The sequence below is a fragment of the Gopherus evgoodei genome, chromosome 11 (assembly GCF_007399415.2).
Source record: "Gopherus evgoodei ecotype Sinaloan lineage chromosome 11, rGopEvg1_v1.p, whole genome shotgun sequence".
Lineage (NCBI taxonomy): Eukaryota > Metazoa > Chordata > Testudines > Testudinidae > Gopherus > Gopherus evgoodei.
This window is the reverse complement of record NC_044332.1, coordinates 12631730-12648631: the sequence shown is the minus strand read 5'-3', so window position 1 is coordinate 12648631 and position 16902 is coordinate 12631730. Positions and strand designations below refer to the sequence as shown.

Below are 16902 nucleotides of genomic sequence, written 5' to 3'. Positions count from 1 at the left end.
CATAACTCATTTTGTGCATTAGCGTTTCTGAATTTGTCCCTATATGATCTCATCCTTAGCAATTTGTCTATGTTTCTGCTTTTTATTTTCATGTAGTTAAAAAGCTCCTGACAGAGCTATATTGCTATTCTTCCAATCTTTCCTTTGCTTCAGGTTGGTTTGCTGTTGCTCCTTTAATATTGTCTCTTTGAGAAACTGCCAACTCTTCTGAATGCAGTGCACAACACTTTCAAAAGAAAAGCCTAGGAACTGAAATTCATAACTTTGCTAGACACTAAAAATCATGGACCAAACAGAGACCTTAGATTTTGTAACCCACTGACCCTCCTTTTTGTTTTTTGACTATAGGGGTGTTAACAGGCCACTTCACCTTGAATGGCCCCCTAGAATATGTGGTAACTACTTATGCTAAAATATCTGTTCCACTTTGCATTTAGCTGTGATGCTTGGTGTACCTTTTCCAGAACTGAAGAGCTCTGTGCAGCTTGAAAGCTTGTCTCTGTCACCAAAAGAAATTGGTCCAATAAAAGATATTACCTCACCCATCTTAGTTCTTAGATTTTCTTCCTATGGGACCTTGCCTAGCAGTTCTCATAGTTTGTAAAAGTTTGCTTTTTTGAAGTCCATTGTCTATATTCTACTGTCCTTATGCCTTCCTTTCCTTAAATTAAAAAACAATCATTCTATGATCACTTTCATCCAAATTGCCTTCCACCTTCAGATTCACAACCAATTGTGTCCCATTAGTCACAATCAAGTCTAAAATGGCTGTTCCCCTGGATGATACTTCTACTTTCTGAAAGAAAACATTGTTCCCCAATACATTGCAAGAACTTACTGGACATTTTGTGTTTTGAGGTATTACTACAGATATCCAAGTAGTTAGTCTCCCATTTCTACCAGGTCTCGTGTTTTGGATATTTCTGTTATTTGTTCTAGAAATGTCTCATCCACCTCATCCTCCTGATTTGGTGGTCTATAGTAGACTCTTACCTGACATTACCCTTGTTTTCCCCCCTATTTATCTTCAACTGGTCTGCTCCCACCTTCTTCTAGACTTGAGAACAAGTGTATGTATTCTTGATGTATGCTGCAGCATCTCCTTGCTTTTTCCCTGCCTGTCCTTCCAGAACAAACTGTACCAATATTCCAGTCATGATATTTACCCCACCAAGTCACTCTGTTGCTAATTAAGTTATCATTTAACTTATGTACTAATACTTCCAGTACTACTACTTCTTCATGCGGCCATGTATTCCAGGTAAGTGCATGTGCCCAGCCTACCGAAGCCAGAGAACTTTGCCTAGCAGTGCCTTTAGGGTGGCCCTTGCACCCTGTGCCCCAAGCCCCTCCCCTGGATATCTAAGGGTGACACCACCCAACCCCTTCCCCTTAGTGCCTTCTCGCCACCTACGGTCAGAGTCAGAGCTTTGGGTGTTGTTTTCACCTCTCATTTTCAGTCTCAGTTTGTGGAGAGTTTTTCCTCTAGATAATAGTTAGTAATACCTCATGTTTAGTTTAGTGTTAGTATAGTGTTAGAGTAGTTGGCCGCCCCATGTAATGACCTCACCAGAGTTCAAGCATTGTCCATCATGTAGCAGGACGCATCCCCAATAGTAATCCCTGCACAAGATATTTGTTGAGGGTCACATTAAGGAATGGTGCTTTTTTCTGTAAGTCATTCAAAAAGAGGACTCAGATGGCAAGAAACTTACAGCTGAAGCCGCACCTTCTGGAGAAGGTCATGAGGCCCGCTTTGGCACCACGGCCCTTGTCTTATCGGCAGTCACCTTCAGAACCAGCTAGTGATGCCACTGTACATTTGAACTCTGGGGTTTCTCTCAAGAGGAAGAGGACTTGTACTCCCTCCTCTGATGTTGTGAGGAGCAGGTCCCATGAGACTAACTGGGACCACTCCATGGTTCAGGGACACTCTTCCTCATCATGTAAGAGATGTGCTGACTGGCACCATACTCCTGCCAGCACACGGGCTGGAGCAGGTCCATCAGTTCCCCGATACCGCACAGAGATCAGCAGGGGTCCATAGCGCCAACTCCAGTTCTGGGCATGGCATGGTCTGTTGAGTTCAATACTGCTGACATTGGCACCAGCATCGACTGTCTCCACACTGCTGGTGTATCAGGCAGCATCAGACCTGCTTTGCCTCTTAGTTCCTGACTTTCCACTAGTTCAGGAGTTTTCTGGTGCTGTAGCTTCTACTGCTTCATCCTCGGTTGTGCCTCTGGCACCTTTTGGCTGTATCATAGAGCTTCTGGGTTTGTCGGCACTTCACCACTGCCAGGTCCCAGACTGTGAAATGGAGGCTGATACTGTGCTCAGCACCATCCTTCCCCTGGCAGCAGATTCCATTGTCAAGTTCAGTGCTATCCTTGGCCTTAGTGCGTGTGCCTCTTCTGATACCAGGTGGGAGTATCTCATTCAGTACCACTGATGCAGATTCCCCATTGCACTTCAGCACTGATGCTGCCCTGTGTCGGGCTTCGGATGACTCCGATCCTTTGTTTTCCTCCTCAGGGCTGGCTCTCCTGTTGTTACTATAGAATCTCCAAGACTCCTCAAGATACAGGTCAGGGTCGTTCTCCTCTTTGTTGTCGTCAGTAGGCACCAGAGATCATCCTCAGATTACTATCAGTGCTGAGATCGGCATCATTCCTGCAGTTGGGACAGGGGCTTTTAGCCCACTGCTACTGGCCATCAAGGGCTTATCTATTTGCCCAGTGGCCTCCTTGGAATCTTTGGGATACTCCTCAGTTATTGAGGTCCTGCTCTTCGACCCACTGAAGAGCAAGATCGCTGGTCCCATTGGTGGCTCTTGTTCTTGAACCACCTCAGTTACAAGCAACTGCTAAATCCATTCCCTCTGGATTTCCAGGGTTTTCCCAGCCAGATCCTGTGTCTCAAGAACAGGACCAGTCATTGGCACAGCAAACTGCTTCTTTGTCCTTTCCAGACAACTCTACCATGCTGGGCTCATAGGAATGCCCATATTGGGACAGACCAACGGTCCATCTAGCCCAGTATCCTGTCGTCTGACTGTGGCCAATGCCAGGTGCCCCAGAGGTAATGAACAGAACAGGTAATCATCACGTGACCCATCCCCTGTCGCTCCTTCCCAGCTTCTGGCAAACAGAGGCTAGAGATACCATCCCTGCCCATCCTGGCTCATAGCCATTGGTGGACCTTTCCTCCATGAACTTATCTAGTTCTTTTTTGAATGCTGTTATAGTCTTGGCCTTCACCAGGGGCAGCACCAGGCCCCAGCATGCCAAGCGCATGCTTGTGGTGGCAAACCGTGGGGGGCACTCTGCCGGCGCCATGAGGGCAGCAGGCAGGCTGCCTTTGGCGGCTTGCCTGCGGAGGGTCCACTGGTCCCGCGGCTTCAGTGGACCTCCCGCAGGCAAGCAGCCAAAGGCAGCCTGCCTGCCGTGCTTGGGCGGCAAAATGCCTAGAGCCTCCCATGGCCTTCACAACATCCTCTGGCAAAGATTTTTATATGTTAACTGTGTGTTGTGTGAAAAAATATTTCCTTTTGTTTATTTTAAATCTACTGCCTAATTAATTTCATTTGGTGACCTCTAGTTCTTGTGTTATGAGAAGGAGTAAATGACACTTTCTTATTTACTTTCCCCACACCAGTCATGATTTTATAGACCTCTGGTATATCCCTCCTTAGTCATTTATTTTCTAGGCTGAAAAATCCCAGTTTTATTAATCTCTCCTCATATGGAAGTTGTTCCATACCCTTAGCCATTTTTGTTACCTCTTTCTGTACCTTTTTCAATTTCAAAATATCTTCTTTGAGCTGGGGCGACCAGATTTGTATCCAGTATTCAAGATGTGGGTATACCATGGATTTATATAGAGGCAATATGATATTTTCCATCTTTTGATCTACCCCTTTCCTAATGATTCATCACATTCTGTTAGCTTTTTTGACTGCCGCTGCACACTGAGTGGATGTTTTCAGAGAACTATCCACAGTAACTGCCAGATCTCTTTCTTGAGTGGCAACAGCTAAGTTAGACTCAGTCATTTTATATGTATAGTTGGGATTACGTTTTGTAATGTGCATTACTTTGTATTTATCAACATTGAATTTCATCTGCAAATTTGTTGCCCACTCACCAAGTTTTGTAAGAGATCCCTTTGTAACTCTTCGCAGTCTGCTTGAGTAGTTTTGTATTATCTGCAAAAATGTGTCACCTCACTGTTTACCTCTTTTCCCAGTTTATTTATGAATATGTTGAACAGTACTGGTCCCAGTACAAAAAACTGAAAACTGACCATTTATTCCAACCCTGGAGTGCAAGTTTTCCCATATGGGGTGGAGAATAAGCAGGATCTTTATTCTCCCTTGTCCCTCTGTGCTGGTCTATGAATCTAGGCCACTGAGGAGAGAAGTCCAAGGATGATGCAGCATTCACATTCTTCTTGAGGCACAGTACCTCACAGAACTGCCACTGGGGCAATACAGCTCTATCTTGTTTCCTACCACGGGATGCTAAATGCCACAACAGAAGCCAGAGTGTCAATGGGACTAGTTGCATGGGTAAAAACTGGTTAAGGAGATTCCATGAGCCGGGGTTCTAGGATCAGGCCAACATTATCAAATGAAATTATTGTTTGCTGAGGAGCTAACATGGGAAAAAGTTATAACAGAAGTATAATCTATTATAAGCGGATCATGGCTTGTTTTTAACAATTTATATATTTAAGACCCAGACTTCATAAGATATGCCTTTCACATTTTCCTAATATACTGGAAAAAACTGTGACTCTTTCTGCATCACCTCAGTGAGCAGAGGGGGGAAAAAGCCTTCCTGAGTTTGGCAGCACTTCTCAGTCTCTTTTGTTTGCTATATTGTAATCTTGAGCCATTCATTGTTTCAGTTATTTTACCCTGTTCTTTCAACATCCTGCCTGAGATTCGCAGGGTCTTTGTTGGGGCAATATTTTTTTCCCAGGAGTTTTGACACTGATTAAATGCAATCCCTTCTACATACCTCAAGTAACCTCCCTTTTTCTCCCCCTTCCCCTCCCGGCCATATTTCCAGAATTCTTCTAATATTCCTCTGAAAAAACCTGTTATATATAGATGTGATAAAATGTGAAGGCACTCCTTTGCAAGAGGTACATAGCCCTACCATATAGCCCTTGAGCCCTCAGGCATTGCATCATGAACTGTATCAGTAAAACACATTGGGCCTCAGTGTACTGAATTAAAATATAATATATATGGAGATATGCCTATCTCATAGAACTGGAAGGGACCCTGAAAGCTCATTGAGTCCAGCCCTCTACCTTTACTAGCAGGACCAAGTACTGATTTTGCCCCAGATCCCTAAGTGGCCCCCTCAAGGATTGAACTCACAACCCTGGGTTTTTATAGCTGATGAAAAACCAAAGAATTCTATAGACATCAGTTGCCCTCTTGATACAGCTTTTATGTTGTTTGAAATTTATATTAGCTGTACATTGTACTGGGTAAAATACCTGAAACTATGTGATAGTCAACTCATGATTTCCCTTAGGAAGAAATATAGCCAGAGACTTTGGTGATGTGTATTTTGTTGGTTGACTCACAACCTTATCAAACTAGAAACGCTAATAGGGGGATTTTTTTATTTTCACATATTTATTTATTTTGGTTAGGCCTTCTATGACCCAATCACCCATTAATGCCAGCTAGCAAGAGGGTTATGATATATCCTGATTCGGGTATGTACATTCTGGTTCACCAAAGAATGTCATGAGATGCCTTAAATGAAAGCCGGATCACACTGCTCTGTGATATCATTGTGAAATGTATGTACAGATAGTATGAAGCACGTATGTTCTGAAATATGTTCTTAGACTCAGTGTCACCGTAGAGATGAAGAAACAGGTTTTTGTCGGATAAAAGATGTTAATTCACCTTTCTATCTGTCACATGTACATTAAGCATGTAAATTAACACAGTGAATGACCATTTCGATAGGAAGTTATCAAAGAGATATAGTCGCAGAAAAGAACACACAGTTGGTATGGGTACTTCCATCTTTTCATGTTCTCTGTATGTATAAATATCTTCTGTCTGTGTGTTCCATTCTATGCATCCGAAGAAGAGAGCTGTAGCCCACGAAAGCTTATGCTGAAATAAATGTGTTAGTCTCTAAGGTGCCACAAGTACTCCTGTTCTTTTTGCGGATACAGACTAACACGGCTGCTACTCTGAAACAGAAAAACAAGTGAACGGGGGAGTGGCTTATACTGTCTCTGAGTACAGGTAATTAACTTTGGGGATATAAGTAGAGGTCAAAGAAGACACTACCTTATGCTGAACCTAGGAAGTAAATGGGCAGTGCATTTACATTCAAGAAAATAGGATTTCTGCCTGCCTTGATAGAAGAAACTGTAAAAGGCTTTGAGTGAGATAAATTTCATTACACAGGAGTTTAGTCTAATAGATAAATTTAGTCTCTAGAAAGCATGTTATGATTTTGTTTTACATGTAACCTTTTGTTTCCAATGTCCTTCCTCACGATCCCTTGAATCTTGCCTCGTTGGTAGTAAACTTATGTTTGCCTTCACTATAAATATATCCAAGTGCTAAGATGAATCATACAAGCTGGTGTGCACACTGTTTCCTTGGGGACAGCAGATGTGGTAATTTTGAGTAGCCAGTGTCAGGGGCTGGGCATCACCTGGGAATGCTTCAAAGGGAGTCATGGGCTGGGGTACACCTATTAACCTGTAAGACAAAGTAGGGGCTGGAATAGTTCAGAGGAGAGTGCCTGGGTGGCTAACAGACTGGTCTTGCCAGGGAAATGACACCCAGTTAAGTACAAGCATGTCTCCCTGATGCTGGTGGCAGGGGGTAACAAGGTGACTCAGTCCCTAAGAACTGTCACACCTCCTATGAACTTTCTCTTCTGGTATTTAAACCCTTTCACAATAGGGTTATATTAAATCTGTACAGCTATTTAGAAATGGCTAATATAGAGATACAATTCTGCCCACATGTGGCCCCCACTGAAGGAAATGAGTTTTATTTGGTTAAGGTCTACAGAGTGAGGGATCTTAATAATACACCTTGCAGAAAGATCTCATGTTTTGTCCTAATGCCATCAAAAGGCTCTTTATGGATGCTATCATACATGTGCCTTTTGAAATATCCTCTTTGCTCTTTGCTGTTTCCATCAGTAATATAAGTCCTAGCTATTCTGTGAATTGTCACAGCAAAACCATTGATTTCTTCTGAGCTCAGTAACCTCACTGACAAAAGTAGCTCCTCTTTAAATTCCTCCAATAGCGCCATCTGCAATAGAAGTCTAGGGCAGATTATAATTATGCTATATTGCAATGAAAGATTAAGTACTATACTGATTGAGTTTTGATGAGATTACTGTACTAATTATATTTATATGCTATGTGTATATATATTTATATTTTTAATAACATCAGTTACCGCATTAGCTTTCTCTGCATTGTAAAATTAACATAACCCTTAATAAAAATAACTTAAAAAATCAAAATGTTAGTGCTGTTTAACTTCAGCTGTAGCTAGCATTTAAATCTTGTTTTGCATATAAAATTGATCTGCAATTAATGTGAAGTTAATCTGACAATTTTCATGAACTTTTTCTCCCCTGAAATATGTTTTTTAGAGAAATTATTTTGTAAAATGTCATTCACTTTCTCTGTTTTCCAAAAGGCAAAGCATTTAAAGATACAATTTCAATTACAAATTCACAGTTACCAGGTTAACTGGACTCTATGAGCTGCCCGCCCCCTTCCCCCCCACACCCTGTTTAGGTCTCAGGCCTCTAGACGTTGCCTGTGTCTTAGAATGGAATCATGCGGGTCACCCACTCTCAGACCAGGCTCTGGGTTGGAGTCCCCTGAGCACTGATGATGGTTACCTCAACAGATCTGACTTTTGTCCAAGCCCTGCAATTCTGTTCCCTCCAGGGCAACGGCAGTGGCCATCGGAGATCAAAGAGCCAGCTTTAAGTCATATATTATTTATTTAGAAGAAAAGCCTTTAAGAGAAAACAGATCCTAAAAACATGGAAAAAGGATCTGGACATGTCTAGTTTATCAAGTGTTCAACCATCTTCCACATGGAGACCAGCTCCATGGAGAGCACCTGGCAAATCACCCCACTTCCCCCAAATCATGTCACCTTTTCACTGTTTATAGCCCTTTGATCTGGTAACTCCCAGCTTTGGCAAGACAAGGTTTGCAACTGGTTGGAGACAGGATCCTTGAAACTAACAGCTTGCCCCACTGTCTTTCAAGTGTGTTCTTGCGTGTTCTTATCTGATAAGCCATTCTCTCATCTTCATGCACAGACCCCATTGAATTTGGGCATTATAGGTGCACTATTAACATTTAACTATCCCTGGTATAAGTTAGATCAGTACAGTCACAGAAAAAATGCCAATAACCCAGTGTACAGTAACTTCCCCTCACTGATCTGATAACCTACAGGGTTTGTAAAACTGGCATAATTCAGTATTCTTAACATTATTACACATCAGCTCCATGTATGCCACAGTGCTCTCTTACTCTCTGAAGCACAAATAATTAATTCATTTTTTTAATATTTGGCAGGGTGACACCATTGTTTCCTGTGACTCCTATGGTGTGATGAAGTTCTGGGATGTTCGGAGGGTAACACCAATGGTATCTATAGATGCGGGCCCCCATCCTGGCAATCAGGTGGTCTTTGACCCATCCGGTAGGATCCTTTCTTAAACTTAGCCCTGACTATCAAAAGAAGTGTTATGCTCTCAAACCATTTTGTAATTGAGTTTAAAATTCTGAGGCCAGATCCTCAACTGGTGTAAATTGGCTTCAGTAAATCTATGCCTGTTTATACCACCTAATGATGTGACACATACTTATTTTAACTTGTCAGTTTGTATTAATGCTCAGTTATTACATAAAACCAAACATTTACAATGATGCAGAAAAAGAATTACATAAAGGTAAGAAATGCTCAATGTGTGAGGAAAACAGAGGGATGTATTTTTCCTCCTTTTCTACTACTTCTTCATATGTTTATACAACAGTTGTGTTTCATAACCAACCATGATAAATCCTATTATTCTCCCTGCAGAGCCCCAGCATGTTGAAATAAGTGGTCTATTATGTACAAAGAATTGAAATGCATGTGTTGCTCAATACTTTTTGCATCATCAGCCATATATTACAATATGTCACTAGCATTGTGACTGACTGCTCCTTTGTATTTTTTAAGAGTGCCATTGTACAAAATGAACAAAAAATAGCTTTTTTTTTACCTAGGACATTAATCTTCACTTGCAAGGGGCAGATAATCGGTTGTATCACAGTATAAACTTAGGTCCCAATTCTGGAAAACATTCCTGTTCAGAGCAACACTTAAACATATGCTCAACTTTAAGCATGCACTTAAGTACTGTTGAGGACAGACACAAGCATTTAAATCAAATCTGAGAGATATGAGAGAGTAGCACTTTACTAATAATAGTACTACAGTCATAATGGTAAAAAAACCTACAGAATATAGAATATTATTTCACTGAGTTGCTATTACTAGAAAATGTTCCATGGAACACTGTAGCATTTTATAAGGAATTTCTCAGATAGCTATACTGAATCACTAAAGAATGTATTGTCATTTTCAGAAACTATGTTGACATTATACACTTTCCACTACTGCCACAAGTCTGAATTCAGCTGTGTTCTATATAAGAATATAGAGGTTAGAAAAATAGCTCACATTCTGCATGATGTGGATTTGAAGGAGTTTTGCTTTTTCATATCTGGAATGGAATGTAGATGTATTTGTAAAGGAGTCACATCCCTGAAAAATGCAGTAGCAGTATTTTGAGCCAGATGGGAAGTTTCCAGTAGAAAGCTTATCGGCTTCAGATAGTCTGAATGGGCAAAATTTCCCATTATTTGGATAAAATCCAAATTTTTCTCTGCAGGAGTAACCACAACAGAGATGCCAAGTTGGGAAGAATGACCACAATGAAGCATAATTTAAAAGAACACAGTCATAAGCAATAATATCTGACTAAAATAGAATGTTACAGTATCTGTATTTGTATCTGTTATTTGTATGCTGGTAGTGCCTGATGCCCTAATTAGGATTACAGGGCCCATTTTATTAAGCATTGTACAGAATGAAAAGGCAGTCCCTGCCCCCAAATTGCTTAAAATCTAATGATGTCTCTTATTCCCATCACTGAGATAGCTGCATATAAAAATTTACATATATAAAGTATTCTGTTCCTTGTAAAACAACGTGATTATACTTAATGGAAGGTATTTGTTTGTTTTTCTTTTGCCACCAGTTTATGATCATATCAGAGGGGTAGCCATATTAGTCTGGATCTGTAAAAGCAGCAAAGAGTCCTGTGCCACCTTATAGACTAACAGACGTATTGGAGCATGAGCTTTCGTGGGTGAATACCCACTTCGTCGGATGCATGTCAGTTTAAGATAGTTACTGTGGGAAATCTAATGTAAAGAGAAAGGTCTTATATTTTGGTTTGAAGATGACAAGATCCTTTGTCAATATGCCATCTGCTGAAAGGGAGTTCTCCAGTGCAGGGCTGCTACCAAGAAAGCCTAGTTTCTTTGTAACATTATTGGGAGACACCAGATGGTGCAGCTGAAGATGCTCTTTATTAGTTCTATTTATCTGAATGTTACTGTTGGCAGAAGTGCTTATTGGCACTGTGATAAAGTTCTTTTCAGCAGCTGAGAATATGACCAGTAAAGTGATATTAATTTTCTCTCTGAGCCTCATTCAAAGCCCAATTAAGTTAATGGAAAGACCTTAGTTACCTAAAGTGGGCTTTGGATAGACCTCCCTCTGCCTTAGTTTTTCTCTGGTTGGATATCAATAGTAAAGTCTATTCTCTCTCTGCCTGAGCTTTTCTCTCACTGGATCACTTTCTTAGGTGTAAATCTTGTCTACAGTTTAAACCTATGCAAACAAAATGTCACACCTCTTGCAAGTCTCATTCTAAATATAGTTCCAGGGGGTTTCTGTTTGTGGGGGAGGGAGGGGAGTTTGAGAGAAACTACAAAGCTAGCTTAAGGTATGGAAAGTGAGACAGTCCTTGAGATAGCTAGGGCACAGCCCACTGTGGGACTTGATCATTAGGATCAAGCTTAATGTCAGACCTACAGAGATATGCACATCTACTTAACATTGTGCAGTATGAGTACCCCATTGGCTCATCATATGGGTGACTCTGTGCAGTATCGTGGCCTAACATTTCCATGACTTATCCTTTATTGTTAAAAACAGATCTGTCTTTTAGTAAATAAGTTTACCACCATCTCCAGGTGTTTATGTCTATTCTCCAGCACATACAGACCACTACACCTAGCATTCACAAACCATGCACCTGTCATATCCCCTCCTTTCCTCATCAGCAACCCACCAACCTTGCAGCACATGATGTACTCCAATGTTTTTCACAGTTGCCATCCTGCAAATCCACCTGAAAAGATGAACAGCACAGTTAATAGCAACTGCTAGTGTAAGGAGTGAGAGCTACAGATGCTAGAGGACATTCTCTTTGAACCCTAAAGTGCACATGCTACTCTCCTGTTGTGTAAGGAAAGACATTTGGGATAGGGCTGAGATGCAGAAACCAGCGAGTAGTACCAGGAAAATGAAGCACAGTTTACTATACCTGGCAGATACAGGGGGATGGAACACTGTTTGTCCTTTTACACTCAGTTTGGGGAGAAGGAGCAAAATTCTGCTCCGTGTAAAAGGAGTGTGGTGGCTATATGATTTCTGCTGCAAGGTTTGCTGAGCTTTCTAAACATATGAGAGGGCTCCCTGCCTGTCTGTATTACATCTGAAAACGCTGTTAAAAGAACATTAAGGTTGCCAAGGCAAGCACTCAATAGTTAGGAAATGCCTGTATTAAGATTGCCTGTCCAACATTAATTTGGGCCCCCTTGTGCATAAGGTGCAGCCTTTAATTACATGGTCACATGCAATTTTTTTCACAGGACCCTGCCCCCTGTAGTGCACAGGATGCACTCCCAGTGTGGGTTGCTATTCAATATCTCTTTTTATTCTCAGGATTTAATTTGTGAACCTAGGCATTATTTACTGCACACTATCCAACCTTTGAACTGAATACGGAGTCATCCCTTACGGGCTTTTTTGTTCTGCTGTCATCATAGTATCTTAAATCTTTACAGGCATTAATGAAATTATCTTCACTCTACCTCTGTGAGGTGAAGTTGTATTATTACCCCCATTTTACACATGGGGGATTGAGGCACAGAAATGAAAGCCAAAATTATCAGAACTCTCATCTGATTTTAGGTGCCCAAATTGAGCTGCCTAAGAGGTGATTTTTCAGAGTGCCTGGCATTTCGTAGCCGTGTGCATGTTAGACTGCAGCTCCTATTAACCTCAGTTGCAGTTCTGAATGCTCAGGGTGGCTGCAAATGAGGCGAGAACTAGAGGAAGTGAAAGGTTGGTCCTGTGAGTGAGGTGATTGAATGCTGCCTTAGAGAACAGGGTCCTGTGCCTGCCTCAGCCAGAGTTCCTAGGTGAATGTAATGTTACATAAACCAGCATTTTCATAGGTAACCACTGTATGTTCCTCGTTTTCTGGGTATCCAACTTGAGACATGTGGGATGTGTTTGCAGAGCACTCACAGTGGCAACTTCCTCCCCCGGCTCCTGTCCTCTAGCTCCCAGCTCCCATTCTCCCCTGCACTCCACCTTTCCTTGCTCCTGCTCCCCTTATCCGGCATCTCCACTCTGCACCAACCTCCTGTTACTCAGCCCTCTGCATTTGAGCCTGGAAGCTTCCTCCTCCGTATTATCGGGGCCTTAGTAGGTCACAACAGCTGGGAGGAGTAATGATAAGGAAAGTCCTGCTCAGGCCTGGGATGGAGCATGCTTAGTCACTCTGTGCAGATTGCAATCCAGGCAGCACATATGAACAGTGAGGTGATGAAGCATGCTCTGTGCAGATGGACTTTTCAGAGAATTTAGCTGCCAAACTCTAAAAAGTCTGTACTGAGCATGTACAGATTGAGATTGTCCAGAGGTTATAAACTAGCTAAATTAAGACAAATTTTCATTAGGATAGCAAAAGACACCTGCCAAATCTCAAGTCCCTGCTCCAAAGCATAGAGGCCCTAGAGCGTCACAATAAATGGTTGACAGATTTTTTTTTTCAGAATGGGCAGAACAACATAGTTTTCCCTAATCTAATCCTGAAAACCGCTGAACCATTTTAGCTGAAACTTTCCCCTCAAAATCAGCCTTAGGCAGGCTCTCAAAAGGGAAAATTTCATCCTGAACCACATAAAGTTGGAAAAGTTATAAGCAACTGAAACCAGGGTCTTATAATGGAAAATATTGGGCAACTTTAATTATACAGGTCACTGCCTCTGCTGCTTAGAATGTTATATTAGCAGTTTTAAAGTAAATATTGTTATAATTCCAATCTTCTGGTCCTCATATACTGCATGAGTTCAAGTCAAACAACAGGAAGGATTTGTCTGTAGTCATTTTTAATTGAGTAAAAAGGTGCCAAAGCAAAACTGAATACGTAGTCATTTTCTGTAATCTGTAAAGTTGATTTCATAAATGGGATAAACCTTTAATAGAAGTTTCAGTTAATTTGGTCTGCATTTTATTTACAGAAACACCTGGGGCAAATAGAACATTATTAGCGAAAGACTGTAGGCTGCTCAGGTGGCACTGGAAATAACTACTAACCTTGTTTTATCTAAAATTGAATTTAAAACAAACATTTAAATGCAATTTATACCGACTTTGAGCTCAGGGGTTCCATCTCCCTTTTATTTTAGGTGGAAAATAAAAGCCTGTGCAGATTGTTTTTATTTCATTGAACAATGCACAAATTTAAGAAAAGGACAAGTATTTTATTCTGGTAAAATCAAACTTGTAGAGTAAGGCTTTCTAGCACTTACAGTGTGATGAAATATCTGTAATCTTCAGATCTACAGTGTGCATGTTGGAATCACTCTGATATTCTTCACTCTTTTCCTACTGACCTCTTAGAGGGAGAGTACTAAGAGCTACTTTGGGATTTAGACTGTACATGAGCACAAGGAAATAAGAACCCTCTTTACATTTTCTATAGACAGGCTAACCTGCCTTTCGGTTATTCACTCCTTGTAATAGATGGGAGAGCAGAGGTGAACCTTGGTTCTACACCAGACCCCTCACTGGCCAGAATAGATGAGCCATCACCTGGTGGAGGAGTTAGTAATTAACTGTTGGTCTAGATCAGTGGTAAATTATTACATCCAGGAGCAAGGAGAAAGCAGGGGAGGAACTGTGACTAGACCTTGGGGGACATTTTAGCACAAAGAAAATGAAGGGTGAAAAATGGTCACCTTCTGAAAACAGACTTTTTGCAAAAAATTGTTGACACCTTTACTGTTTTTTTGTTTTTCATGAATGTTTCCACAACATTGTTGTTCATATATTTTTTATTTAAATCATATTGAAATTGTGATGGAACATGATTTTGATCATTGCTGTTAAAACTTTGGAAAATGTGCAGAAATGTTCACAACAAATGAAAAGTGGGTCCACTTTGAAATCTGTGAAAAGGAAATGGTTCCACGCTTTCATAAATTCTATACAAAAATGTTTTTCTTTATTTCAACCACTGTAACTGTGACTTGGGGGTGGGGAGGTCTGTGAGGCACATGCTTCCTGGGGCTATTCCTGGACTGGCACAGCGTATGCACTATCCATTATCTAAAGACATAACCCAGTCCATAGAAATTTGACTGATAACCGGGGAAGGCGTGTAACAGAAATAATCCTTTTGCTAAAAAGAGGAGAAATAGCTTAGTAGAATAAATTCAGATCTGGCTAAATTACTATGCGTTGTGCTTTAAAAAAAACAAACAAAAAACCCCAAGCAAATAATTACTTGATATTTTGTACTGAAATGTATTTTAAGGTCTGATCCTGCAATGGGAAGCACACACCTCAAAATTATTTCATTTCCTCAATTTCAGCTGGAGTTTTGGGTCCAGATCTTTGCTAGAGATTGGTGCCAATGGCAGTGATGACAATGATATTCTTCTTCTCTCCCCTGGTTTTGGTCACTTTGCACCTATCAGGAGGCACAAAGTGGAATCAAGTCCTAACTGGCCAGCTGAAGACTCTCCCAGCCAGGGAGAGGTCTCACTCGGTCTGCATTAACTGCCTGGTCGTGGGGGCGGGACGGAATGCGCCTCCACTCCACCAATGCTCAGTCTTTGAGGACCACCGCCAGCTGACATAAACTGGAGTAGTCTAGAATTCAGATGCAGGAGAGAATCTTTGCCCTTATCTCCCCATTTTTCCTGGTGTTTTTACCTTTCACTTTATTTAGTACCCTCTTACTTATGGTTAAAGTAGAACTTGACAAAAAAGAGATCCCTCATGCAGCATTTACCGAGTTAGCTTTTGTAGCAGCAGTTAAATTTATTTATTACAAGCATCCTATTAGCCTGCATCTTTTTATCCCATAGGCAGATTATATAACAACACTAATAAATCTTCAGGGTACTTTTTCCCTCATCATTCAATGCCTGAGCTTCAAATTCATTTAGGATAAATTAAGGAGAATATGGAAATATAGCTTGTTATATCTGACTCATCCTTTGGAATTGCACTGGCATTTTTCTGAGTTTGGTGTAAAAATTCAGACAAACCCCAAATCCCTACATCTAGTTGTTATTCACTCTTGATTGTCTGTCTTTTGGGCAGTGTTGTAGCTCCATCTACCAGGAATAAAGGAGGTGAACTGAGCATGTATATAACAGCTCATCTGTCCACTTCCCTCCAGTTCTTTCGCCTTCTTCAGCCTGGAATAATTGGAGTTTCAGCTCCTTTTCTCCATAATTCTACTTCTGTCTTTCCTTCCAGGCCTGTTTAGCAAAGGAATAAGAAAAGAAGTCAAACCAGAAGATGGAATCTGAGGAGGGATCTAAGATAAATCCAACAGAGACAGGATCTCTGCCTCAGAGTCCTTGGATGTTCTCTCCAGTGGGGAGCAATCCAGACAGCCAGCTAGTTCAGTAGGTCTTTCAAAGGGTCTGGGTCATTTTGCAGGCTGTGTGGATAAGATTCCTGGCGCATCTTTGGCCTCTTAAGTCCTTTATATTAGCCTGGTGGCAATCTATCCACTACTTCCAGGAATCTTTCTTCCCAAGTTAGGCTCCTTTTGCCTAATGGTTCCCCTAACTCCACTTTTAGTGGGCCTCTCTTTCCTATCCCAAATGTTCCCATTACCAGCTGTACAGATGCCAGCGTTTTGAGTTGAAGTGTCTGTGTGGATCCACTCTTTGATCAAGGAGAACAGTCTTTCTCTGGCCAACAGAGACTGAGCATAAACCTCCTATAGCCTCAGATTATCTTCTTAGCCCTACAAACTTGGAATCCCCAATGTTCTACAAGCATGTATGATAGTGGAGCAACCAATAGTCAACAGTCACAGAATAAACAGAATAGAGGAGACAAAGAGCACTCTTTTCCTTTTGGAAGTATGTTATCTGGGTGTCTGGTTGGTATCCTAGCATGTATCTCATCAGGAGATCACTCTGCAGCTCAACCATTTATTGACTCAGCCATCACTAATGAAGACAGTGGAGGCTTAATATTTTTCAGCCAGTATGTCTCCAGCTGGCAACACCAATAATGGCCTGGTTCACCTCAGCTCTATCATCCAAACTCCCTTGTGTTTGCACTTAGTCTGTTAGGATCAGACCTCTGCTCACAGGTGTTTTTGCAAAGCATTGGGACAAACAGCTACTGCTGTCACAAGCCAGTGTTCTCAGGAAAATAACAAAGAATAATTCAGCAGTATTGTTTTTTGTCTCCTGGTG

At 41.3% G+C, this 16902-nt stretch overlaps 1 protein-coding gene across 1 annotated transcript in view; it reads left to right on the top strand.

The window, feature by feature from the left end:
• Positions 1 to 16902, top strand: part of SPAG16 (sperm associated antigen 16) — an 844823-nt gene that overhangs the window by 674866 nt on the left and 153055 nt on the right. Inside the window, 1 exon segment of the mRNA XM_030579560.1 lies at positions 8617 to 8743. Within this exon segment, the coding sequence (XP_030435420.1) occupies positions 8617 to 8743 (127 nt within the window).